The following is a 27,745-nucleotide window of genomic DNA, read 5'->3' as shown; positions in this document are numbered from 1 at the left end:
CGGCCTCCGTCCGGCAGCCCCGCGCGAAGAGCCAATGAGGGCGCAGCCTAGCCGGAAGTTGTTCCAGCCGGAAGGCGTTTCCACGGACGCCTAGGAGGCCACCCGTGGCTGAGCCGGCAACGCTGAAGGGCCCGGCTGGGCCGGTAAGTGAGGGGATGAAAAAAGCGGGGGGGAGGCCGGGGCGGAGCCCAATGATCTGGCCCTCCCGGAGCCGCTTGCACGCCAAGCCCTGAGGTGTTCTCCTCAGAGCCCGGCTCTCTGCTCGCCGGCTTCTGGCCCCTCGCCCCCTTTTCCCTCAGCGCCGCAGACCCTGCCCTGTCATGCACTCGCGGCGGCACCGGACCTGCATCGTCTCCCTGCTGTTTCATTTCCCTAAAGGATGAGGCCCCACTTTGAAGTGTCGGCCGTGTGTCAGGGGCTTTGCCTCTGGTATCGCACCTAGTCGCCTCCTCGGTGAAGTTGTGTGTTTAAGTCACTTCAGTCATGTCCGACCCTTTGCGACCCCCACGGACTGTAGCCCACCAGGCTCCTCTGTCCATGGAATTCTCCAGGTAAGGATACTGAAGTGGGTTGCCCTGCCTTCCTCCAACGGTGAAGTTAGGAGACTGCTTCTTTGCCTATTTCACAAGTGAAGAAACGGAGGGTGAAGCAGAAAGGTGATGTGATTTGCGCGAGGTCTTGTAACAAGGAAACGCCCAAACTGGGATTGAATACCCAGGTCTCATCCCAGAACTCAGCGGTCTTCCCAGTGCCCTGCGTCGCCTCTGTGAGCAGCGGCGGCAGCGAGGAATTTGTCATCTGCTTTTCCACCCCGCCTTCCCCCGCTGTCACTGCATAACATACACAGTTCTTCACACTGATGCCGCGAACGGGGGAACAGAAACAGGGCGAGGACGTTATGGGAAGGCCAGCCTGGAGTGTAGGGTGGCTGATGCAATGACCAGCTAACAGCCTGGTTCTCAGGAGAGTTTCCCTGGTCTCCACCTGCATGCCCCGCCCTCCAAGAGGTTGGTCATGAGGTTGAAGTGTTTCTGAGAAACTGGGTCGTTTATAAGAAACTCCTACAGGCAAGTGGTAGAGGGTGGGGCAAAAAGGAAACCAGAAAGGGAGAGACAAAAGAGTCTTTTTTGAAAAGGAAACTGAAAGAAAGAGAGCAAGACTATTTAAGAGCTGGAGCTGCACTGGGCAGTCTCAGCTCCTGGGCGTGACCAGTGGCCACCTCTGCAGTAACTCCTGCCGCCCGGTACGTATTGCCATCTTTTGCTAGGTTTAGAGCTTATTGAGTATTGTTACCAGCTTTTTCCCAGAGTGTTGGAAACCCTGGCTTCGGGGATGGGGAGTAGTCTTAGGACCACGGAGTTGTGCATTTCATTGCATCTATTGACCCAAAGCCCGGGTGACTCACAGCTTCTGTAAGGACTAGAGATCCTGGCTGAGCCACTGCCTGTTTGGAGTCATAGCTTGACTTTCAGCACTTTGATGCTGGCTGTCCTGCTCCAGTGTTCTCGCCTGGAGAATCCCAGGGACGGGGGAGCCTGGTGGGCTGCCATCTATGGGGTCGCACAGAGTCGGACACGATTGAAGCAACTTAGCAGCAGCAGTCCTGTTTCTCACTGATGAAGTCTCTTTAAGTAGTCCATCTCCATCCACAGTATCTCGCCTTGAACTCCTAAGTGGCTTATGCCTGGCTTAATGTAGATTAATGTCCTCTTTGCCTTTTAAGATAATGTTCATCTTATCATTTAGAGGGGAAAGTAAGCTTTCCTCTCAGTATTTAAAAGACAGGGGAGTTCCACCTGTTTCAAGGTTTGAAGCATTAAAGGACTCATTGCTGGAAAGAAATCATTTTCTTGTCCTCTGGAAACTCGACAGTCCAAGGCCATTGTCATCCACACTCAGGTGCCAGGGCGTGGTGGGTGATACCCCACCTTGGTAACATTCCAGGCACCCAGAAGGCCCCTGCTCCTCTGAGCTGCTCCAGGGCTGGCTGTCGTGCACGATGCCACCCTCCCCACAAACTGCAGAGTCAGTGTATTCTGATCTAATCTGTGAGATGACTTCACAGTGGCCCAAGGGATTGTCATGTTGTAGTTCTGTAATTCCTCTTTCCATTCCTCATCCCAAAACTGTCCCCGGTTTCTTCAGGGCCTCTTGTGCTCTTGGGGAACAGTGGAGCCTTTCAAAATGAGCTCAAGGTTCAACTTCCATAGAAAGAGGGAGGAAGAGTTTGTGATCCAGTCCTTTTCGTTTTCCCCTAAACTGTCCTACTCTGCTGTGGAGTCGGCAGTTCTGTTCTGCTCACTCCCAGCCCTTTTTCTAGAGGAGGTCATAGGTTACCTCACAGATGGTAGCTTAGTCCCTTTGCTTTAGATTGTAGTATTTGTGAAATAGATGAGGCACTTTCCCTTAACAAAAACTCAGAGCCCTGTTTGCAGTTTACATGGTAAACACTGAGGACAATGGTCCTTAGCCTTTGGGTGTCTTGGGCCCCTTTGAGAAAGTAGCAAAACCTGGTTATTCTACTTCGAACCACATGCTGTGTGTAGGCAGACTGTTCACTTCGTTTCAGAGGTTCTGAACTCTAGGTTAAAAACATCTGAAGTTAAATTCTAAAAGTGATTTAACAAAGAAATGAAGGAGAAAGTTGACTAGATGGGAAGGAAAACCGAGAATATATGCCCATAAGTGGGCTAAATGGATGGATGCCTGAAATGAGGGCAATGGTAGTTCCATTCTCTTTGTCTCTGATCAGTCTTGAAGTTCTGTACTCATTCAGGAAGTTGCATCAGACACACACACACACGAGATTTATAGTGTGGCTGATTCCCATGCAGTGAGTGTATGCCTCGTGATCCTGACAGCAGGGAGAATACACCTGCTGTTTCCTCAGTCTGGTTTCTGACTTAAATGGGATTCTGATATTTAAAGGTGCATGTTTTTTCCCCACAACAGGGATCCTAAATTCAGGCTCAGTTCATCTCACTGATTCTCTGCAGTTGTCTGCTCCATGGCAGGGGAGGGATTGGCCATCCGGGGCTCACTGAGTCATTCTACCTGGCACTTTCCCTAGGAATTTAGTAGGGTATTTTTAATCTATACTTGATTTTGGTCCTGCTCACTTGTGTCCTTTCATGCAGAACACCACATATTTGGAAGGACAGGGGGAAACCAAAGGGAATTCTAAACAGAATGACCAGGATAGTGGACAGATGTTCACAATGATTGAGGGAGCCAGACGTGGGGTAAAACTAAGGCTCTGTGCATGGTCAGGACATTTTAAGAGGCCTTCTGAAGTGCAGACTGGGGGAAATCTACCTTAAACTGGAATAAGTGCTTGCAGAGATATTATAAGAGGATATAAACCAGAGGGGGAAAAAGTGAACCAGTTGATTTATGAGATTTATTCAGTAACCTGCACTCATAAATCATCAGTTTGTTTGATAAGCTACTCTGTACCAGGTACTAGAAGCACATGAAAGAGTAAAACCCAGTGCTTGCATTCTCTGTGGGGTGGATTTTCATAAATTACCACATGCAGTGTGAGTGCTCTAATAACCTCACTAACGAGTCTCGGGGATCGCCAAGGACAGAGCAGCCAACTTGGCCCTTCAGGCGCAGGGGCCAGGAAAGGCTGCAGAGAGGAGCCAAGGTTTGAATTAGTGAGACAGCGGGCAGAGGAGGGCGGGAAGCACGCCAGGCAGGGGGAGCAGTAGAATTTGAGAGAGCACGACACGGTCGAGGGGGTTTTGGCATCAGATCCTGGCTCAGCTCCTCTGGCATGGAGCCTCAGAGGGTGGTTCTCACTTGCCTGAGCCATCTGCCTCCGGTCGCTAATGCAGAGCAGATTCTGTGCCACCCAAGTTTGCAGCTTGGGAGAATTGGGGATCCTGTGTAAAGCATCTGGACGTGATGTTTGATCATTTGTGCCTTGAAGTCACTTTGATTGCTCTTAGATATGGGCCTGAGAGTTTCCCCTCTCCAGCGCTTGTCAGAAGGTTCTTCCACATTTCTTTCTTACAGGCCTCCCTCTCCGGGAATTGACGCAATTCCCGGAAAGGAAAGGAAAGAAACTGCCTGCTCTCCCACCCTGGTTTCAATATTATGGTTTCATTGACTTTAAAGATTGGTTTAAATATTACATATTTTTAAACAGATACTTAACAAATGGATGAGTAAAAATAAATCATCCCCTCAAATTTGTGTGTTTTGTTCATAGAGCTCCTAGAAAGAAATTTCTAGTGAGTAAAGAAACAAAATCATCCTTCATTAAACCTCTACTCTGCGACTGATGCTGTGCTAGGCTGTTTACTTACCTGTGTTATCCCACTTAATCCGTGACCAGCCCTGCAAGTCAGTGTCATTATTGTTATTCCCATTTCACAGTTGAGAGACTGAGGCTCATGACAGTTAAGTACATAGGATAATGTTAGAGAGTGTAGGCTCTAGGGTCAAACTGCCTGAGTTTGTGTCCCATCTCGACTACCTACTTACTGTGTTGTCTTGAGCAAGTGTTTTAGCCTCTCAGTTTGCTCGTCTACACAACAGAGACAGATCTGTCCCATAGGATTGCTGTAGGCGTCAGTGAATTGATATGTATCGGTGTTACATAAGGTGCTTGCAAGGGCTTCCCTTGTGGCTCAGCTGGTAAAGAATCCGCCTGCTATGCAGGAGACCTGGGTTCCATCCCTGAGTTGGAAAGATCCCCTGGAGAGGGGAAAGGCTGCAGTATTAAGGCTACCCACCGCAGTACTCTGGCTTGGAGAATTCCATGGACTGTATAGTCCATGGTGTCACAAAGAGTTGGACACGACTGAGTGACTTTCAACTTCACTTCTCACTAGAAGAGCACCAGACACAGGACTTCAGTTCTGGAAGTTAGCTGCTCTGGCATAGCCTTGTTGTCACTGGCATCCTCCTTGTTCAAGGTGTATCAGCAGGTTTCAGATGGGGCTGTGACTCAGCCGACCTCTGGAGTCCTGACATGTAACACTTGCAGTGGGCTTGTTCCTTGCTTTACAGCCTGTAAAATGCCACCATGTCACTTTTTTCTCATTTCTCCTCATAACAGCCCTTGAGGTAAGTGATAGACATTCCCAAGGGTTCTGCTTTATAGATGAGGAAGCTGACACTCAGAAAAGGGAAGTAACCTACCAAGAGGGGCTGATCCTGGCCTGCCTCAGCCCCAGGGCGACCTCAGGTAGCCTGCCCTTGCCCCACCTCCAAGGTTAGCAATAAATAATGACTAATAGGAGGCCCAAGGATATCTTCATCAAAGGTTCGCAGTTAATTAAGGCAGCCTGTGGAGTGAACAGGCTGTATATGGTTCTTGCCTCACTTGCAAACCAGAAGGGATAAGGCCCTGCCTCCTCCCAGGCTCCCTTTCTCCTGAGAACAGGACAGCTGGCCAGCAAAGGAAGCTGTTTGTTCAGCAAACGAAGCTGTTTGTTCAGTAATATGTTGGTTATGACTGCAAAGGCCTAGGAATTCATCCCCTAGAGCAATTAAGATAAAGAATAATTGCCGTTTACCAAGTGTTTCTAGCCATGGTGGACTTAGGTTTACTAAAGCACTTTGGCATCTGCTCCCTGAGCAAACATGAGTCCTTCCTATGGACACGAGGTGTGAGGCACACGGACACCTCAGCACATGCTCACTTGTCCTTGGTTGGGAGGGGTCTTTCTTGGCCCTCCCTAAGCCTACAAATCACAGCAGTTCTTTTCAACCCCGCCATTAACGTTTGTTCTTCCTCGCTTTCTCCTGCTTCCTGGCTCCATATTTCTGTTTATATTTTTATTAATGTTATATTATCTATGCCCTTTATCACAATTCATCTCCAACCTTTTTGGAAAGAAGAACCAGGTCACGGTAAAGGGAAAACAGCTTGCCGTGGTTTGTTCATCTCTTTCTGTCCCTCTTCTCTGCCCACAGTCTTGTCTGGACCACCGAGCAAATCTGCCAGCACCCCAGCCAGCTGTGAACATCTTCTCGGAAGATGGCAGACATGCCCAATGGCGAGCAGGGCTGTGGGTCCCCCCTGGAGCTGTTCCACAGCATCGCTGCTCAGGGGGAGCTCATAAGGGGCCTCAAAGCCAGAAACGCAGCCAAGGTAGGTCATTTTGCCAGTCCTCCACACGTGTCCCAGCCAGTCTGTAGGACAGTCACCTGTCTCTGTTCTCTCATCACCTGAGGCATTTTGGCTCTCGTGCTAAATGTCTTTTCTCCTTACTCGCCATCAATGCCTATGGTCTGAAGGGAAGCCGCTGGGAAGCACAGCCACTGTCCACCCTTGCTCTCCACGTGTCCTGCTCGCGGAAGCAACCACTTTCAATCTGTTAGCCGATTCTTTTGATCTGCAACGCCCACATCTCTTGGAATCACTCATCATTTTGCTCCTTATGGATGTTCAGGTTTGGGGCTTCCACTGTGGAAGACAAGGCATTAGCTGTCTCGTAGCACTTCCCACCCCCCAGTCCCCGTGTAAACCTCAATGACAGCTAAGCCCCCTGAGAACAGCACGCATGCTGCTCCTTTCCTGCCCGACTTCTGTTTTTTTCCAGGGTTGTTTTAATTGCTCCTTGCTTGGTTTGTCTTTGTTTTGGCCATGCCTTGCTCCCCGTGGAATCTCAGTTCCTCCACCAGGGACTGAACCCAGACCATGGCAGTGAAAACCCAGAATCCTAACCATGAGGCCATCTGGGACCTCTCCTGCTTAGCTTTCTGTGTACTGACGCTCATGGACCTCCAGGCGCTCCCCCAGTTGGGTGAATCCCCTCTCGAGCCACAGCAGGCTGCCGATCAGGTCCGTCCTCCCAAGCACTCTCTCCCAGGATGCCCTGCCTGCTTCTGTCCCGGTGGTGACCCGCCTCCCACACGGCCCATCTCAGGACCCACCCTCTCTGTCCATGCAAGCCTTCCACGCACTCTCTCTTTGGGGTCCCTGTTCTGACCCCGCGTCTCACTCCTGCTTAGTTTATTTTGGCAGAGCAAATCCTCCAGAGGTTTCTGCAAAAATTAGTGCTAAGGAAGTGTTTTTTGAGCTCTTGCCTGGTCTGCAAGCATTTTACTTCATATTTGGCTGATAGCTAGGTTCAGTAGAGAATTCTCAGGAGGACGTGACTTCCCTCGGAATTCTGAAACCGTTGCTGCATCCTCCCAGCTCCCAGGGCTGCTATGGAGAAGCCGGTGCCACTCTTTCGTCCCCTCTCCTGGGTGTTCAGGACCTCTCCAGCTCTGAAACGCCCTGTGTTGTGTGCTCAGGACTCCTTTCAAACTAGAAATACATGCCCTTTAATTCTCAGAAATTTATCATATTTCTTTGATTTATTCTGGGTTGGTTTTTTAATTTTCCTGTTTGTTTGTATTTTCTTTTTAGTTCAAAGACTGTGTCCTCCAAATTTCTTAGTTTTTGATTTATTTTCCTTTTATTTTTATCTTTTTCTTTTAGGTGTGTTTCCTCAACCTCTAACCCTGCTGTAGTTTTTCACTCATTCTGTCACTTTCGACTTCCAAGAGCTCATTTGCTCTCCAAAGGTTCTTTCCTCGAGGCTCTGTTCTTATTTCACAGGTGCACTGGCCTTCTGCCTCTGCGCTCGTGGTGACAGCCTTCCCTGTGCTCTCTCCCCACATTATGCGCCCGATCTCCTCCAGCGTAGCTTTTTGTTCCTTCTGCCTTTTGTGGTAGACTCCACTGTCAGGCGTTTGGTGACACAGCTGCCTTGGAGGGCGCGCTCGGAGCCGGGAGGAGCTTAGGGTGTAGCCTTCCCCTCCCTGGGCGGCGCCCACAGCAGTCCTTTGCCTCAGGAGGTCTCCAGTGCTTTGGAGCTGCTCCTTGCGGCCAGTCCAATCCCCAGAGAGGGCTCCTCCGGTTGGCTCTCCAGAGGTCGCGGTGTGGCCGCCCGCGTTGCGAGCTGAGTAGGGCTGAGGAGCTGACCGTGCGGCCCCTCGCTGAAGCCCCTGTTTGCAGTGTGCTGCCCTCGCCAGTCCCCCGCACTGTGCAGGGCACTTCCGCGTGGACGCTCGGCTCTCCTTGCCGAGACACTAAACCTCTGGACGGGGTGTGCCGGCTGTGGGCGGGGCTCGCGGAGAGACCTCCTCAGCTGCTGCTCAGACTTCCAGCTAGTGCTCCTGATCTTGGAGCCCACTGTTAGCTCACGTGTGATAGGATCTAGGGCCGCCGGTGCCTGAGCCTCTCGGGGATCCCTAGCAGCGTGAGTCCAGCCGCCGCCCCGGCTCCCGCGCGGTCTCAGCCTCTGCTGCTTTGCTGTGCTCACACAGGCTGCGCGCGCCTCCGCGCTCCAGCGGCTGGGGCCTGTCGCTGCCGTCCGCTTGTGCTTCCTTGTCCTCGCGGGCTGTGCCTTTTTTAAAGACCTCTCTGTCGTTGCTGCGTTGGGTTTCAGAAGCATAACTCAGTCAGTCTGCAGCTATAACCAGCCCTTCCTTTCACTCTGGGTCACCCAGCTTCTTCAGCTCCGCAGCGTCCTCATCCATCACTTCCAACCCCTGTTGTCCTCTTTTCAAAAATCTCTTTCTAAGTTCTCACCAGATGGGGTCAACCATCTCACACGCGTTTCAGTAGTTTGCTTTGACTCTTGGGACCCTAAGTAATCCATTACTTTTTAAAAGAAATAAATAGTGATGTCCAAAAAAGGAGTTGATTATTGACAGAAAGAGGTTTACACAGCAGATAGGGCTCAATAGATAAGGCTGAATTGTTTTGTTTTTTTTAATCTATAAACCTACAATAAATAAAGAACTCATGTTGATCATTTACTCTATAAACCCATTTTAGGAACCTAACAGTGATATTTTTGTCACATAACATTAAATTTGAATAACCTTAATGAATGCTTTTAGTTAGTAGTTCTTAGTGATCCTAGTCACATTCAGCACTTTAGCAAACAAACAATGCTTGATGCAGTTTAGAGTGAGTCTTCCGAGCATAGTCTTTGACTAATGCTAAGTCAGATGGCATTCAACAAAGGACAGCAGAGGTTACATGATGAAACAAGAGTTAAGTGAAGTAAATTTGTACCAGTGTATTATACTAGAAGCACCTGATGTTTTAGAAATTCACTTTAGGCGAAATAGATGAGCCGCTCAGGCACGGCTGGTCCAGCAAGGGTGCCTTGGGCTCTTCCTCCGCAGTCTCTGCGCCGTTGAGGTCATGGTCTTCAGTGTTCTTTCTGCTCCGTGTACCGAGAGAAGAACGCCCATGGCTTTCAGAAGTAGCAGCTCAGTAGAGGTTCTCCTGGAGGACAGGTCAGAATCTGGTGCTCTAACGGGAAGGCAGTTTGAGCAGGATTCGAGAGATGACACTGGGTCATGAGGCTGAAGATAGGGAACAGAGCCTTTTTTTTTTCCTTTCAGTTTAAATAAACTTTTAAAATTAGAATACACCATTCGTTCAGAGAAATATGGAGATCACAGACAGGCAGCTCACTGAGTTTTCACAAGATGACCAAACCTGTGTAACCAGCATTCCAATGGAGACACAGCCCAGAAACCATCTCAGGCCCCTCTGCGCCTCGCCTCTTCCCTCCTGAGAGAGGCGTCTCCCTCCCTCTCCGTCCACGGAGAATTCCTGTGCGAGGACTGTATATAATCACCTGTAGTGTATATAGAGTCTTCCGTGTCTGGCTTTTTTCAGAACATCAACTTTTAAAATCCGTTGCAGCGTCCAGGTCCGTGTTAGATTGGGAACAGGGAAACAGACAAGGGAGGCTGCTTGCCTCTTCAGTCCCCTTCCAGATGACAGACGGTCCTTGAGTTGGGACTCTGGTCAGATGTTTGACTCTCACAGAGCCACCTAGTTGGAAGCCGGGTTAGGCCAGATAGAGTATGAACTGCCACACCACTGGTGACCAAAGGTGGTGAGGACAGGGCACTTGGGAGCAGGGTACTTCCTGCTCAGGTGGTAGCTCACAGAGCAATAGGGCGTGCTCTCAAAGCCTCTGCTCTGCTACAGCGCTCAGCCTGGGCAGCGCTGAACGAGGGAGGGGAACATGCCCACCTGCCTGCCTAAGGTGAGCCAGCACCCAGCCTCTGGCATGAGCTATATCCATGGGCTACTAATTGCACACTCAGACTCATTTAAATGACAAATTCCAGATGGCTTCAGTTTGAAACAAACCTGCATCTGAAGTCACCCCACAGTAACAGCCTTCTGTGGCCCCAGCGTACCCGATGGAAGGGCTCTCTGAAGGCAGTCTGGGACTGCGAGCATTGTTCCTCCACTGGGAAGCCCAGCGTATAGCACGTTATATCTAAAGTTTAAATGGAACTGTTTGTATTTCCCTTGGCAAGCAAATTGGACTGTGTATATTCTTTGTTTGCGATCAAATCCAGCAAGGCCAGTTATGGCAGTGGAGCTTTAGGGCACAGCGCGACCAATCTGCTTAATCATGTTTGCTCTTTTAAATGCCAGGCTTCCAGGGACAGCTAGTGTGGGCTCCTGCAAGGGGAAATCTTTAATAGGTTTCCAGCGGACCCACAGATACACTGTATGTTTGTCTGTTTGTTTATCTTATACTCATTTTAAAACAGTAAATATGCGGACGGTTTGGACAGCTGGATAAGACTCCAAAATGCTGTGGTATAACTGTTTCCCAGTGAATCCCCCCTTATTTTCTGAAAGTCTGTATTTTTTTCCTTGCCCTTATCTGTGAAGTTCCAATGTAGAGCTCACTATAATTGATTAATGGAGCATGTCACGTATATTCACTGGCATCAGTGAAGTTTAAGTCATATTTAGCCATTTACTCTGTCATAAACAAATTGTGCAAATTGCGTCGCTACACATAGCCTGTAGTGTTTGTGGTAGGAACCCATAACACTTGACCCCCAGATAAAAATAAAATACGTTCAGGCCCACAACTTGCAGTGTATGCATGGGCAAGCTCCTTCACATCCCTGAGTCTCAGACTCTTCAGCCGGAAAAGGCCAGTGACAACACTGCCATCCTTGTAGGCTTGCTGTAAGAGTGAGTGCGAGAGCGCTAGCGCTCCGCCTGCCACCCAGTAGCAGTGACGTTCAGCAAACGCTAGTGCTCACTAATATTTTCCACCTCTACCCTTAACTCCTGTGTACAGGACGAGATTGATTCTGCAGTGAAGATGTTGTTATCCTTAAAAACGAGCTACAAAGCTGCCACAGGGGAGGATTACAAGGGGGACCATCCTCCAGGGGACCCGGCACCCGAGAGTGGTGAGGGCCTAGATGCCACCGGAGCAGATGAGGACTTTGTGGACCCCTGGACGGTGCAGACAAGCAGTGCCAAAGGCATTGACTACGACAAGCTCATTGGTACGTTCATGGGAAAAACCTCAACTTTTAGAAGTGATGTTATTGATGTTTTCTAATTTGAATTAATCATAAATCCAGTCAAACTTCAATGCCAAGGGAAAAAAGATCCTTAAATCTTTGGGTGGTCCATTATATTCCCAGAGGTTTGTTTTTAATGAACAATATAAAATATGTTTTGAAATAATAATCTATAGTAGACAGCTCAATGGGCTTCCCTCGTGGCTCACATGGTAAAGGATCCACCTGCCAATGCAGGAGATCTGGGTTCGATCCCTGGATGGGGATGGAGAAGGGAATGGCTACCCACTCCAGCATTCTTGCCTGGAGAATCCCATAGACTGAGGAGCCTGGTGAGCCACAGTCCACGGGGTCACAAAGAGCTGGACACAACTGAGCAACCAAGCACAGCACACACAGCTCAGTGTTAGCTTTTTCCTTTTCTTGAGCGATTCAGAACTCAGGGAAGGTCCATTGCAGCAAGTATTTTCACAGTGGTTTAAATTCTTTCACTGAGTGGGTACAATTCAGGCATGGATTGCATAAGAAGGAAGCCTTCTCACAGCCCTCCTCACTGCCCAGCTCTGCCCTGGAGGGCTTCCTGCTCAGGAGCATCCTTACCCTGAGGTCATTGGTGGTGTCTGAGAAGAAACAGAGCTAAAGCTTTCTCATCTGAGTCTAAGCCATTTTCCATGATTTATGCCTAGACCATCAGGGAGAGAAAACTCGCTGGAAGACAAACTTTAATTTGGTTATAGGCTCTAAAATGATGGTTGTGAGCATATATAAGTTATACTGCAATAAGTAATAAGCAGCTGTGTGTAGGAGGTGAGGCAAGGGGGCCTGGGCGGGTTATCTAGAGTTCCTCACTAGGCTGCATTCTGGATCTGTCCCATCAGAATCCAGTCCCAGACCAGAGAGTCTTTAGCCCTGCATTTATTTTCTGTTCTGTTGGCGGTGACCTCTGCTCTGGACTGATGGAAGGGACTAGAGCCAGTAGCCCAAAGAGGCCTGGTTCTGCTGAGACAGTGCGTGATCATAAGTCTTTCCCTTTCGTCTCTGCAACGTCCCCAAGCCTCCCACCACCTAAGTTCAGCATCTCTTCTTTTCTTCCAGTTCGATTCGGAAGCAGTAAAATTGACAAGGAGCTGGTAAACCGAATAGAGAGAGCCACGGGCCAGAGACCACACCGCTTCCTGCGCAGGGGAATCTTCTTCTCACACAGGTCAGGGGCTTCTCACTGCAGGACCTTCCCCCGTCCTCTTGTCTTAGAGAAGCAAGCTATTAGGACGCTGGGCCCTCGAACCGCCGGGCCCTCGGGGGACCTGGCTGCCAGTTGGCAGAAAGCCGGTCCCGCCTCCTGTCCTGCCAATGACTGGCTGTGGGATCACACCTGTCCCTTCACCTCTGGCCCTTAGTTTATTCATTTGTAAACTGCCCATCTTGCAAGGTGGAGGTCAAGTACACACCAGATGAGATTCATGCCAGATTATATGCTATAAACCATAGCATGTCACAAAAGAGATTAATGTGACCAGGTCCAGCATTTCCCGTGAGATAAGCAGGAGGCTTCCTGAAGTTACATACGTCTTCCTCCTATTGTACTGGCCTGCTCATAAATCATGTCCAGAGAGAAACTAGTAGAGCAAACAGGACACAGAGTATCCCTACCTGAGACCATAAATTCCATGCAGATCACATCAGAGAACGGGCAGGTTCGGAGCCAGCTCCTGGCTCTCCCGCCCCACGCACCGCCTCTGGTTGGGTTCGAGGGATCTTGGAGCTTATAGTCCGAGGCAGGGTTGTTCTGTTCTGCCCACACCAGGGTTACAGAGAGCACACACAGGACAGAACTCAGCACTCTGCCAAACGTTTGATTTTATTTTTCTAATTTGAAGGATAATAGCTTTACAATGTTTTGTTGGTTTCAGTGGCACTAGTGCTAAAGAACCTGCCGCCATTGCAGGAGATATAAGAGACACGAGTTCAGTTTCTGGGTTGGGAAGATCCCTTGGAGGAGGAAATGGAGAATCCCGTGGATGGAGCCAGGCAGGCTGCAGTCCTTGGGGTCACAAAGAGTTGGACTTGACTGAAGCGGCTTAGCATGCCTTACAACACTGTGAATCAGCCACAAGTATGCATATGTCCCCTCCCTCCTGACTGTCCCTCCTGTCCCACCCCTCTGGGTCATCACAGAGCACCAGGTTGAGCTCCCTGCGCTACACAGCACACCCAACACTTTAAATTCTACATGGGGAGAAGAGGCCCCCACTCAGCCCTCTTTCTGGGCAGAATACAATCACAGTTTTTTCCTTAATTGAGATTTAATTCACATGACAGAATTCACCTTTGCAAAGGACATAGTTCAGTGGGGTGTTTTAGTCTCTTCCAAGGTTGTGCAAACATCACCATGACCGGTTCCTTACATTTTCATCACCCCAAACAGTAGCCCTCTACTCCTTAGCAGTTGCTCCCTATTCCTCCCACCACCCCACCCCATCCTACCCGCACCCCTGGCCACCAGTAATCATCTTTCCATGTCTGTGGATTTGCCTGGGATACAGCATGTGCCAGTGCTTCATTGCTTTTTATGCCTGAACGCTATTGAGTGGATGTACGCCCATTTGACAGCTGACGGGCATTTGGAGGGGATCTTCCCTTTGGGGTTAGCACTAGTGCTGCTCTGAGTGTTTGTGTACAGGGTCTGATTTCTCTTGAGTGTGTACTCGGGAGTGGAGTTTCTGGGTCCTAAGGTAACCTTAACATTTTTTTGGAATTGCCAAAGTGTTTTCCACAGCAACTGTACCATTTTGCATTCCCACCAGCAAAGTGCAAACAAGGATTCCAGTTTCTCCATATCCTTGCTAATATTTGTTGTTATTTTCCAGTTTGTGTTTTTCTGTAACCATGCTAGTTTTTAATTTTGGTTTTGATTTGTATTTCCATAATGACTAATGATCATGAGCATCGTTTCATGTGCTCACTGGCTATTTTTATATATTCTTTAGAGACATGTCTCTTCTGATCCTTTACCAACTGTTTAATTGGGTTATTTACCTTTTTATTGGATTATAATAGTTCTTTATATACTCTGGATACTAGTTTCTTATCAAATACTTGATTTGCAAATATCAGCTCTTTATTTATAGTATCCTTAGAAGCATTTAGAAGCTTTAATTTTGATGAACTCCAGTTTGGTTTGGTTTGGTTTCGGTTGCTTGGTGTCATATCTAAGAAACCATTGCCTGATTCAAGGTCGTGAACATATCCAGGTGTGTTTTCTTCTAAGAGTGGTATTTTTTTAGCTCTTACACTTGGGTCACTGATCCATGTTGAGTTAATTTTTGTATGTGTATGAGGGAGGATCCAGCTTCCTTCTTTCTCATGTGAATATCCAGTTGTCCCAGCCCCACTTTTTGGAAATTGTTGTTGAATTTTCTTGACACCCTTGTTGAAAATCAATTGAAAATATATTTAAGGATTTATTAAATATACAGTTCTGATGACTGTAGCTTTGTAGTGAATTTTGACACTGGAAAATGTGAGTCCTCCAACTTCGTTCTCAAGATTATTTTGGCTGTTAGAATTTAGAATGTTTGGATTTTAGAATCAGCTTGCTAATTTCTGTACAAAGACAGCAGCCAGGTGTTGACAGAGACTGCGCTGCACGTGTCGGTCCGTCTGGAGATCTGCACCCTAGGGTGGCGTCTAAGGTGGAACACTAGGCCTCCAGTCTGTGCACAGAGAGCAGCTTTCCCCGCATCACTTTGGCTTCTTCATGCAGTGTTTTCTAGTTTCCAGTGTCCAAGCCTTGCACTGCTTTTGTTAGGGTTATTCCTTAGGTTTTGTTCTTTCCAGTGCTCTTGAAAAGAGTATTTTCTGAATTTCCCTTCTGGACGTTTCACTGCTGTTTCTGAAGGGGAAGTGTACCCCTGCGTGTCTCCTCTAGCTCAGCCTCACTGCAGCTCTGCTTCAATGCTGACACCAGAGAGGTAGGGTTTTCACATATCAGGGGGTTGGTTTTTCACCCATTGGGGGTTCTGCAGCATAAGTTGGGTCTCTTACAGTTTAAACCAATTCTGACACCATCGACCTGCAGATGGTGTCCAGTCCAGTCCCACACGACTGCCCCCCAACCCCCTACTTCAGACACAAATCAGAGTCTAGGTTCTTACCTGTGCCTTAAATCCGACAACTGATCTGGAATTAATTTGCTTAAGCAAGGGAAACATTTTACTCACTAGATGGCCAGTTTATTGTAAAGAGTGTAAGTCTGGAGCAGCCAGATTGGAAGAGGCATGTGGAGGCGCTCAGAACTCCCCGCCCCCCGGGCACCACGCCCCTGTGTCTCGTGCTCACCAACCCAGAAACTCTTTGACACTGTCTGGGTTTTTACAGAGCCTTCATTACAGAGATTATATTTATCACTGGCCATTGGTGGTTAAACTCAATGTCCATCCCCTCTTCCCTCCCCAGAAAGAGGGGTGGGGGTTGGGAGCTGAAAGTTGCAACCCTGTAATCAGAGGGTTCCACAGCCCCCTTCCTTAGGGTATCCAGGGACTTTCCCAAAGTCACTTAAATAACATAAACTTTGATGTAGTTGAAAGGGGAACTTTTTATGTGAATAACACTCTATTGTTCTTCTCACTTAGGAAATTCCCACAATGGTTTAGGGAACTCTGTGCCTGATATAGGATAAAACAAAGACAAAATATATGATATTTGTTATTATCAACCACAATATTGCTCTATTGTATAGAAATACAACTGATTTTTGTTTGATCCTACATCCTGCAACTTTGCTAAGTTCATTTATTCTTATTTAAAAAAATTCAAAAATATAAATTTAAAGATTTAATTGTATAAGGGATATTGGTCTGTAGTTTTCTTTTGATGTTTTTGCTTTGGGTATCAAAATAATACTGGCTTTACAGAATGTGTTAAGAAGTATTCTCTCTTTCATTTTTTGGAAGTTTGTGAAGGATTGTTGTTAGTTCTCTTGAAAATTTGATAGAATCCTCTAGTGAAGCCATCTGACCTTAGGCTTTTCTCTTTGAGACTTTTTTATTACTAGTTCAGTTTCTTTGCTTGTTCTAGATCTGTTCAGATTTTCTGTTTCTTTTTGAGTCAATTTTGGTGGTTTGTTTCTCTAGGAATTTTGTCTGGTTCATCCAAGTCATCTCACACACTGGCATGCACTCCATATTATTCACTTACAATCCTTCTTATTCTTGTAAGTTGTTTGTTGCTCAGTCACTGAGTCCACTCGTTGCGACCCCATGGACTGCAGCGCACCAGGCTCCCCTGTCCTTCACCATGTCCCTGAATTTGCTCCGACTCATGTCCATTAAATCAATGATTCCATCCAGCCATCTCATCCTCTGTTGCCCCCTTCTCCTCCTGCCCTCAGTCTTTCCCAGCATCAGGGTCTTTCCCAATGAGTTGGCACTTCGCATCAGGTGGCCAAAGTTCACCATCAGTCCTTCCAATGAATGTTCAGGGTTGACTTTTTTAAGATTGACTGGTTTGATCTCCTAACTCTCCAGAGGACTCTCAAGAGTCTTCTCCAGCACCACAGTTTGCAAGCATCAGTTTTTCCACACTCAGCCTTCTTTTTGGTCCAACTCTCACATCTGTACATGACTACTGGAGAATCCATAGCTTTGACCATTCAGACCTTTGTCAGCAAAGTGATGTCTCTGCTTTTTAATACACTATCTAGGTTTATCATATTTTTTCTTCCAAGGAGCATCTTTTAATTTCATGGCTGCAGTCACTGTCCTCAGTTATTTTGGAGTCCAAGAAAATAAAATCTGTCACTAATTCCATTTTTTTCTCCATCTATTTGCCATGAAGTGATGGGACCAGATGCCATGATCTTCGTTTTTTGAATGTTGAGTTTTAAGCCAGCTTTTTCACTCTCCTCCTTAGGGACTTGATGAGATCCGCTGTGCACTGTTGGGTGGCAGCACCAGGCAGGTGACTAGACTCCCTTGGAGCTGAGGGGTCCCTGCTGGGATCTGCCTTCACAAAACTGCGCTCGGTGAGGGGGCCTAGTCAGTGCCCTGCCCTCGGGATGGCACCTCGAGTGTTCAGAGACTTCCTGCAAAACCATCTACAGCAGCTCGCGTGACAGCCGCACTCTTTTTTTCTTCCATAATCCAATAAATGTTTGATTTGTTATTTGTAAGAACCAAAAAAGGACTCTTTTTCTTCCAAACTCAGCCATTTTCATCTTTCCTTATTTCAAAAGCAGTGTGTCACCATCAAATCAAAGCTAAGTACAAAATCCAGAAGCCCTAATCCTGTCAGCCCACAGATAAGCACTGCTAACCCCTGGTCAGGAGTAGAAGTCATTTTCAGAATACTCTTGTCTGGGTTCTCCTACCCAGGCCTCTGGGAAAGGGAGCCAGTCCTCTTTTATTTGACACACTTTAACGCTACAGACTCCAAATGCCACCCCAGACCCACTGGATCAGAGGCTGGGAAGGTAGGGTATGGGCAGGTGCGATGTAGAGACGGCCGGTCAGGTGACTGGCTCACCGCCAGGCAGGAGGCCCTTCGTGTGTGCTGGGTGCCGGCTCCAGTGCTCGTGTGGTGCCCGATAACTCCCCAGATGGGGACCCCTGGTCCTGGTGTGGCCGAGGGAGCCTGAAGCAGACCTCCAGCTGGGGACATCCCCGCCATCTCCCACTGAGTTCAGACTGTAGGGAGCCCTGTGATTGCCCCCTCCTGAGCCAGCAGAGTTGGGGCTGCATGGTTCTCAACAAGGACTGGGTGGTGTCGGCCTGGTGTCACTCCTAGGAAAGATGTGAAGCAGACAGTACATCAACATCGAAATCTGGAAGAATTCCGAAAGAGGCCCAGTGGCTGCCCAGCCATATCCAGTCTTTAAACGCGTTGTTCCCAACCTTCACGGCTTATGCTTTCACAGCAGGCACAGGAGGAACCGTTCGGAAGCAGCTTCCTGTCAGCCTTAAACAGCGGCAACAGCAAGGATAACAAGCTCTAGTGACTGGGCTGTCTTGTCTCGTTTTCATTCCCACTTGAGCATTCACACCCTGACTCTTTTCTCAGAACACCTCACTGTTGTCTTGTCCCCTCTGTCCCTTAGAGACATGCATCAGATTCTGGATGCCTATGAAAACAAGAAGCCATTCTATCTCTACACGGGCAGAGGCCCCTCTTCCGAAGCCATGCATGTGGGTCACCTCATCCCATTCATCTTCACCAAGTAAGTATTGCAGCGTGGGACTGTGCTCACCCATGTCAGTGAGTTTTGAAACATGGAGAGAACAAACCAGCAATATATCTGCCAATTATAGGCAATAAATGTATTATTAGTATTATTATTTTGTCCCCCCCCCCAAAAAAAAACAAGGAAAAGAAATGTTAATCACAAACTTTGTGTAGAGCTGAGGAGACAGTACCAGATCACATCTGCCTGATCAGCCAAGGCCTCGGGGAGCTGGTGCCCTTGTGGCTTCTCCCCACCCTGTCCCTAGGGTCACTTTAGCAGGATTGGGTGGTGGGGAGAGCACTGCTGTGGAGTCAGCGGACCTGTGTCCTCCTGTCCCTGTCCAGGTGACCATAGTAGAGTTACCTCTCTGGGCCTTAGTTTCCACTTCTGCCAGAGGAAGTGACAGCGCCCCCTCCTGCCGTCCCTGTAAGACTTCAGAGTAGAGTGCAGAGCGGCCAGCTCGGAGCTGACATGCATCGTCTCCAGGCTAATCATTGGTGGTAGCCTGCAATGCGGGAGACCTGGGTTCGATCCCTGGGTCGGGAAGATCCCCTGGAGGAGGAAATGGCAACCACTCCAGTGTTCTTGCCTGGAAAATCCCATGGACAGAGGAGCCTGGCAGGCTGCAGTCCGTGGGGTCCCAGCGAGTCGGACAGGACTGAGGGACTAAGCACACACATGGCACAGCCCTTGTTGACGGGGACTTCCACAGAGTCAAGTTCAGTGTGTTCCTGTTTACAGGAGCCAAGTTCACAGTGTGGTCAGAGGGTGAGATTTCCTGGGCGGGGGAGTTTTGACATACACTGTTAGTAGGAGCTATGGTTTCAGAGGCGCAGCAGAGAAATAAGGTGTGGGCCTCCCTCGCCCGTGTCTCCCAGGTGGCTGCAGGATGTGTTCAACGTGCCCTTGGTCATCCAGATGACCGACGACGAGAAGTACCTGTGGAAGGACCTGACCCTGGATCAGGCCTATGGCTACGCCGTGGAGAACGCCAAGGACATCATCGCCTGCGGCTTTGACATCAACAAGACGTTCATCTTCTCTGACCTTGACTACATGGGGTAAGGACAGAATGCCTGGCCACCTTTTAAATGAGTGAACACAGGCTGTAGACAGGCCATCGCGGCCAGGCCTGCTTCAGAAACATCCTGAGGTCTGGAAAGTGTTTTCTTACTTTATTGAATGTTATGGTCTGGTTTCTTGGTTTATTGACAGCTAAGACTTCCATCCTCAGCTTGTGGAGGGGTAGCAATGGCCAGATGCAGGCCGGAGCAGCTCACAGAGACAAACCCTCCTTCGGGGCCCATCAGTTTCTACCCAGATACTCTGTCCGGCCGCGAGTTGCCAATCCCCTTGAATGATGAGAAGGTTAATCTGCCTTTAACTCACCACTGGCTCTCTCTAGCCATGGTTTCCCCACATCCGCAGACTCAGCCAGCCAAGCCCTGCAGTACTGAAAAGTACCATGTGTAAGTGGACCCGTGTTGTTCCAGGGTCAGCAGTGATCTCCCACGACAAAGCACACAGTCCGTCCCAACAGACAAACTGCCCTGGAGCCCCCAAACGTGAAGCCCCGCATGCTCAGCCCGCAGTCCTGACAGAGCTGACACCCTCACGTGAGCCCCTGAGTCTGCATCGGCTGTGCTCCTGCCTCCTGCGCTGCTCCGCTCGGAGCTGACTTCCTTCCACAGGCAGGGGTGTGTCCGCCTCGCCTGCCACCGGCCTCTCTGCCCACAGGGGGCGTCAGAGCACCTTCCTCCCCAGCTGACCCGGCCCGCATGTGGCCGTGCTGTCTGCTGCTTTGCCCTCAGCCACCACCCTCCAGTTCTGGGTTTGACTCTGACTTTCTTCACAGGATGAGCCCGGGCTTCTACAAGAACGTGGTGAAGATCCAGAAGCACGTCACCTTCAACCAAGTGAAAGGCATTTTTGGCTTCACTGACAGCGACTGCATTGGTAAGTCGCCACTGCCCACAGCGCCCGCTGGGCCCTCAGAAAGGAGCCAAGTGCAAAGGAGGGGTGGGCGTGCCTGGTGCCTGCGCGGGGCTGCACTGTCTCTGGGGTGGCAGCGTTTGCAGTTTGTCTCTTGAAAAAGGTGGGTTTTCCCTGAATGTAAAGTGATGCATTTGGCCCCTTTTCTGGGCCACGTGGAGTATCCTCTCAGGTCACACTCAGTCCCTCTCCTGCCTCGTCTGTTTTGAGGTTTAGAAGGAAAAGGAGGCTGTTGATGACTTTGACCCTCCACCTGTCCCTGGGAACCCGTCGCTATGGAGGCCTTGGCAGGGCCCAGGTTGCAGGAGGGCTGCTCTGTGGCTGGAACTAGCCGTCTTTGTCTCCCTGGGCCTCACTCCCCACCTCCGGGAGGAGCCACCCTACCCACCTGCCTGCCCTGCTTTTCTGCCAGGCTCAGTGCCCAGCAGACAGGCCTCTGTGCATGCACTGACCTCCCTTTTCTGTGTTTCTGCACCCCTTTCAGATGCAGTGACCACCTCTTCTTTCAGACCCTCAGCTCCTTGAGCTAAGAGTCAGTCCTGAGACTACCGGCTGGGTCTCCTGACCCTTCCCTTTATTTTAGGTGCCCAGCCCCTGGCCCACTAGCTGCCAGCGTGGAGCTCCCAGGATGTACCTGCGGGCGCCTGTACCAGGCGTGCCTCACTGTTGAGGGGCACATTCTGAGGCCCAGCTGGGGGGCCTGTCAGAAGAGAAACGTCACAGAGGCCCTGCTGGGAGGCTTTTCACAGGAGCAGAACCCTTTGATGCCTCAGTCAGATTCATTCCTGACACTTGGGGCATAAATCCTTTGCTTTTGAAATAGCTTTGGGGAGGTTTGTTTGTACTTTTTTCTACTTTGAAACGGTGTTTTAATCCTGGGAATCCAGGCAGCAAATGGGGAGACGTCTCTGAAGCTGCCCCGAGCCAGTGCAGAGACAGGGCTGTAGCAAGAAGCCACACATTCTGTACTGCTAAGATCCAGGTGTGAGTCCAGGCTCAGCCTCTCAGAGCTGCGCCCTAGCTCTGGGAACCCAGCGATGATCTGGGCTGGTGTCCACATACATAAAATGGGGACGCGGTGACACTTCCTCTGTAGAGTCACAGGGTGTAGACAAGAGGTCCCAAGCCCAGGATGCTCAGTGCTGTAAAGGAGACAGTGGTGCCCACGGAGCTGCTGCGTGGACCCCCAGAGACAGGCAGGAGCCCAGAAACAAGCGGTGTCTTTCCGCAGAGAGGAGAAAAGAGCTGCCAGGAACGAGCGTCGCAAAGACAGGACTCCAGGCTGGACCCACCCCAGGCCATCCCGGAAACTCCCCGGCCTGGCCTGCCTCCACGTGTCAAGGGTCACACCAGGATCCATGCCCTTTGACCCCAGAATTCTGCTTCCGCAGGTCTGAGCAAATATAATAGCAGTGTTAACAGCAGCAGCATCCAAAATATTAAGAACAGTTTTACGTCCCAAAATGTCATAATTTATAATAATTGAAACTGGGGAACAACCTGGACACCGAGTGGCTAGAGAATGGCTGAGGTATAGGATAGAGCGTGGGTAAGTGTCACAAAGTGGAAGCTGTGAAGAACAGCCCAGAGGAGAAGCTCCCTGAAATGGAGGGAAAATGGATGAAAAAGACACAAACTGGGACTGCAGATTTTTCTTCTTCCAGCAATCCTCTGTAGGTTTCAGATTTTCTTTAACGAGTGTTACTTTTCCAGGGGGGAGAAAAGCCCGTTTTTGTCCATCCCTTCTACAGTTCCAGACAGGAACCAGTCTTGGGTATAGAAATGTTTTGTCCTTCCTCCCAGGGAAGATCAGTTTTCCTGCCATCCAGGCCGCTCCCTCCTTCAGCAACTCATTCCCTCAGATCTTCCGAGACCGGACGGATGTCCAGTGCCTCATCCCATGCGCCATCGACCAGGTTAGGAGGCAGAGCCGGGGTTCCGTCAGCCTGGATGTTAGCAGGGGTCTTCACCCGCTTCAGGGGTGGGAAGGAGGGTCTGACGGTGGTGCTGGGCAGAGCTACTCAGGAGGTGCCCAGCAGCTGATGGCAGCCCTCGTCTCCCCTGCCCCTCCCTCCCCACAGGACCCATACTTCAGGATGACCAGGGACGTGGCCCCAAGGATTGGCTACCCCAAGCCAGCCCTCTTGCACTCGACCTTCTTCCCTGCCCTGCAGGGGGCCCAGACCAAGATGAGCGCCAGCGACCCCAACTCCTCCATCTTCCTCACGGACACAGCCAAGCAGATCAAGACCAAGGTGAGCACGGCCCAGGCCTCGGGGAGACTCATGCACTAACTACTGCTCTGTCCTTTGGCCACCACGGGCACCCTGAATTCCAGGGTCCAGGCAGCCTGCCCCGTTCCCAGATACAAAGTGAATGTGTTTGTGTCTTTTCGTGTAGGCAAAACTTGGGATTATTTTTTTTTTCTTTTGTTTCTTCTCTGATTTCCTCATCAACACTGTTCTGAAAACAAAATTATGGCAGTTTTCTTCAGTTACAGCTAAACAATAGAGAAAATTTAGTGCACTGATGAGCACCAGTTGTATTCCAGGAACTGGACCATGCACTCTCTGTATGTTTTGGTTTTTATTCTCACTGGTGTGTCCCTTTAAGATGAGAAGGATGAGGCCCAGCGAGGATGACCAGCTCGATCCAGTTTCCCCCAGAAACCGAAGGTGCCCTCCTAGCCCACGCACCATGTTCCCCCCACCAGGATGTGGGGGCTGGTTCTCTCCAGAGTGTTCCCGCTGAGACTCAGTATTGACAAGTGTCCTTCCACAGGCCAGTCAGGTCCTGGCCAGGAGTGCTGCTCCCAACCCACATGCAGCAGGAGCTCAGTAAATATTTTTCAAGTCACTAGAGAAACGAGAAATGGAAATTCGTTAGAGCTTCCCTACTTTTCAGGCCTGCACTTCCGTTCCTCGATTCTGAGCTGCCCGTGTGTGTACAGGCCCCTCGCTGTTGCACACTGTGGACATTTTCGTTGGAACTGTGTGTGTGTTTGTGGTCTGGAAGATTACTACGACAAGAGTGACCGAAACTACATTTGGGGCGTGTAATGCAACCATGAGTCAGTCCAGGCCCCTGCCCCTCCTGGAAAGTCCCGCTTTCTGGTTGTCAATGGGGAGCCCTTAGTATCAGAACAGTCCTCTAGGAAGTGGCAGCTGCCAGCTTTCCCAGCCTCAGTTGGAGGCTGGTGTAAACAGGTCTTTTTCTTTCTCTTTCACTTCTGGCTAAAAATTCCAGCACCTGGAATGCAGAAGAGGGGGAGAGACACTCCTTTTCCCTCCTGCAGAGAAGTCGTTTCCATTCAATTTTTGGGAAGTTGTTATAAAAGAAGTCCTTCATGGCTCTGGGACACTTTTCACTCAGGGACCAGCAGGGACCCAAGGCTCAGGAACTACCCTGGCTGCCGAGGTCACAAGCACCTTGGGGGACAGGACAGAGTCAGGCCAGGCCCTTGTTCCCAATCCCTAAGCCCCCCTTCAACTCCAGAAGCAGAATCTTCAGCCCAGAGAGGGGGCATCTGCTCCAGCCCCTCCCAAGAATTAAGAGTAGAGTGCTAGGAACACTGTGGCCTGACTGTGTGGTCACCTGCCACACGCTCACCTGTGTGAGCTCACGGAGTCCTCAAACCCTCCTGGACGCTGCATCCATTGCCTGGGCAAGGAGATAGGCCCAGAGCGTCTGGCAGCTTCTCTGCGTTCACACAGCCGGGTCACAGAGGGCCAGCCGTAACCCAGGTTGGCCCGTAGCCTGGAGTCAGGGCTGTGCCGCTCACCTGCTGTTGGTAGGGACCACAGTCATCAGGTACCACTGTCCAGCGGGAGCCACTCTACAGAACTGCAGACTAGAGGCAAGGCTCACATGAGATCGCATGTGCAAGTGGTTACTGCCTGTAGAATGTGGCCCAGATTTGAGATTTCAGTCCCGACATGGGTCACTGAACAGCTGCCTAGTAGCAGGGGCCTTGTCAGAGCTTTCAGGGTTTCTCAGAGCCGCTTAGCGCCCCCACCAGAAAGGCCTTGCCCGCCAGCCTCTGCCCCCACATTCTTCTGGGCGATCCAGTTAAGAATCTGCCCGGAGTCCTTCTGGGGGGTTTACCAGACATCTCCTTGAGACCACTGACTCTGCGCACTCTTCTGCCCGCGGGAAAATACGTTTGTACATGGAAGGTTTCTCAGACACTCGCTAAAAGAACATTGGAGGAACATTGTCTCCACTTTGGGGCTTTTCTTCTCTCTGCTCTTGACCCTGACTTTTCTACAGTTATCTTCAGTGCTGCAAGCCATTTTGTTAGTTTCTGAACCTGTCTGTCTTCAGCTTCTGGAAGTGCCTGTTCAGGTGGGCACTGCCCGCAGGCCCTGTCCACCTCCCGCTCCACCCAGGCCCCGCACAGGCTCTGCCTCCCCGGGGCTGTCACTGTGCCTCCTGTCCTCATCCCCAGGGAGGGGCGGGTGGCTGTGTCTGTCCTTTAGGTGAGCCTGTGGACAGCTGAGGACATTTGCCCAAGCATCTGCACGGGCAGTGTCATGGTTCTTCCGATTGTGTTCTGTCTCTGTGGGTCGGGGGAGGGGGTCAGAGCTCACCCGCCCTCTGGAGCCCCTTTCTCTGCAGTGAGCCCCACAGTGGCCAGTCCCCAGGCTCCACAGGAAGGGGCGGTTTGCGGGCTCCCCTCACCACACAGGGCGGCCGCCTGGCGAGCATCCATGTGCCCTCTCCTGGTGCAGGTCAACAAGCACGCCTTCTCCGGAGGCAGGGACACCATTGAGGAGCACCGGCAGCTTGGGGGCAACTGTGACGTGGACGTGTCCTTCATGTACCTGACCTTCTTCCTGGAGGATGACGACAGACTAGAGCAGATCAGGAAGGTAAGGCAGGGCTGTGCCCTTGCGGGCCCCGGAAGGCCCGGCGGCCAACGTTCCTGGGGCCTGGGCCTACGGGGCCGGCGCTCAGCTGAGACGAGGTCAGAGCTGAGTAGGTTGGTCGTGTTCATGACCACGTGCCTGGAAACCTCGTGAACGGATAGTTCCCAAAAGAGAAAATACAAACTAGTAGTAGCCACACTGTAAGATTTAATCCTACTAGTCATCAGAGAAGTAGAAGTTAAAGGAGACCCCATCAGTGCTGACACAGTCCCCTAACCTTATCAGCGGGTTTGTGTTGTATTTACAGTGATTATAATTCCGGGACTCAGTAAGCCCGAGAGCCCGGGGACCATTCATAGCCTCTGCCTCAGAATTTCCAGTCCTTGGCATCTTTTCCAAGAAGCTAATCCTGAATAAGAAAGAGCTCTGTATGCAAATATGTTGAAGTGGTGTTGGCAAAAAGTTCAGAACAGACTGCACAGCAGAGGAAGCCTTAACTAAGAATTGTCAGGAGGGATTCTCAGGCAGGTGTGAGGCTTTAATCACGCAGGAGGATTGGCCGATGCTAGTGGCAGAAGGACCCCAAATTGGCCGTGCAGCAAGATCCACTAAGTCTAAATACACTGCAGAGAAATCTGACAGAAAACATGCCAGGATGTTAGCGGTGGGCTCAACCTCTGGGCCCTGAATTTGCAGGGGGTTTTTTTTCCTTTCCTTTGCTGCTTTTTGTCACCTTTGGGTACTTTGTTAAGTTTGTTCAACAAGTACATGTTACTATCACAATCAGAAAATGAAAACAAATTCAGCAAAGATTTTAGAGACGCCAGTAGGGTTGAAGGGCAGAGCCACGGGTTCAGGTCTTGGACTCCCCTGACCTGGCGGGCAGGTGGGGTGCCCAGCCCTGCTGTTCACCCTCATGTGTCAGCTGAGTCACAGCTGCCCACAGAGCCCGGAGGCGTTTCCAGAAAAGGGTGGTTTAAGGCCCTTGTGTTTCCGTGTGCCCAGCGTGCCAGGCTCCGCGTGGGTGCTGTCGAGGGAGGGAGGTGCCCAGGCGTGCACAGCCGCCTCATGTGGCCTGTCTCCTCCCGCTCAGGACTACACGAGCGGGGCCATGCTCACTGGCGAGCTCAAGAAGGAGCTCATCGAAGTCCTGCAGCCCTTGATTGCCGAACACCAGGCCCGGCGCAAGGAGGTCACCGATGAGATCGTGAAAGAGTTCATGACCCCCCGGAAGTTGTCTTACGACTTTCAGTAATGCTCACTTCCTCTGTGCTCACTCAGAGACGTAATTTACCCGTAATCCCAGCCCAGTCGAATCAGTACCCCCTAGGCTCTATCAGATGGTAACTGCTGGCCTGGGTCTGTAAGTCCTGTGTTTGTCTCAGCGCTGCTTCTTCCCTTGACTGTCATTCTGGCCCGTGTGGGTGAGTGGGTGCCGGGTAATATCGTGTGGTCACACAGACAAGTGCAGCTGGAGTTCCTCCCACAAAGCAGCCCCTTGGGCTGGATGTCCACCGACCAGCCTGTTCTGGTCCACAGGACGACTCCCTGTTTGAAAGCATCCTGTGTCCAAACACATTCTTCCACTTGCTTTATAAAAGAATATAGTCTGTTTATACATACCTGGAATCAACATGGTGTTGCCATAAAACTTTTTTTTTTTAAGTGCTTTGAAACATTAACGTAAGGAGGCTTAATGGGCACAAGAGGCATTTCAGCCCATGCACCCCTCCCACCTTATTGAAGAGGAAGTGCTGGCCAAAGGCTTTGCTAAACTTTAAATTCCAAGATCTCACAGCTTAAAAGCTGCCTTTAACGTTTCTGAGTATTGGCCTGAGTTGGCCAATTTTTACTAAATTGAGTCTTTGTGGGTGAAACTTCCAGTTTACTTACTAAACTCCAGGCCACGCGTGTACTGTACTCCAGAAGTGACACGCCTTTCCTTGAGCGAACTAATACTCTGTCCACCGAGTAATCCTAGACACTCCATCCGGGATCCAATGGCTGCTCCGTTCTGACCGAGCCGGACGCTGAGGCCGGTCTGTTGCCTTCGCAGATCCTTTTGTTTTGACACCTGACTGGTGTGGAGGTCTGTCTGCACAGACCAGGCCCTGCCTGTGTCCCCAGACGGGCGGACGTAGCTGGGTAGCGCCAGCAGCCCTTGAGGCCTCGGCTGTGTGAACGTGGGAGGCCTGCTTGATGGAGTACCCTGTGTAGTTGGGAAACGCTGAGACCTATCTCAAGGAAAGCCCTCGGTCCGAGTATCTGTCCTTTCTGGAGGCACAGGGTCCATTCCTGGGCACCCTACTCTGGTCTCTCTCATGACAATAAACTTCCTTTGGTCCCA

The 27,745-nt window shown here is 50.3% G+C and overlaps 1 protein-coding gene across 2 annotated transcripts; it reads left to right on the top strand.

The window, feature by feature from the left end:
• The first annotated feature begins 73 nt into the window (after positions 1–73).
• WARS1 (tryptophanyl-tRNA synthetase 1) lies at positions 74–27,745 on the top strand. Of its 2 annotated transcripts, none has more exons than XM_052659452.1 (11): positions 74–143; positions 5,929–6,106; positions 11,088–11,301; positions 12,415–12,523; positions 18,413–18,532; positions 19,417–19,599; positions 20,394–20,494; positions 22,334–22,446; positions 22,612–22,785; positions 25,261–25,401; positions 26,492–27,745. In XM_052659452.1, exons 2-11 carry the CDS (start codon positions 5,993–5,995, stop codon positions 26,651–26,653), a joined length of 1,431 nt encoding a protein of 476 aa, XP_052515412.1. In that variant the 5' UTR covers positions 74–143; positions 5,929–5,992; the 3' UTR covers positions 26,654–27,745. The 2 variants fall into 2 exon arrangements, with proteins under 2 accessions (XP_052515412.1, XP_052515411.1); XM_052659451.1 differs by lacking the exon at positions 74–143 and adding an exon at positions 405–551.

Source organism: Budorcas taxicolor, chromosome 21, assembly GCF_023091745.1.
Source record: "Budorcas taxicolor isolate Tak-1 chromosome 21, Takin1.1, whole genome shotgun sequence".
NCBI lineage: Eukaryota > Metazoa > Chordata > Mammalia > Artiodactyla > Bovidae > Budorcas > Budorcas taxicolor.
The sequence above is the reverse complement of the archived record's forward strand: the minus strand, read 5'-3'. Positions and strand labels throughout refer to the sequence as shown.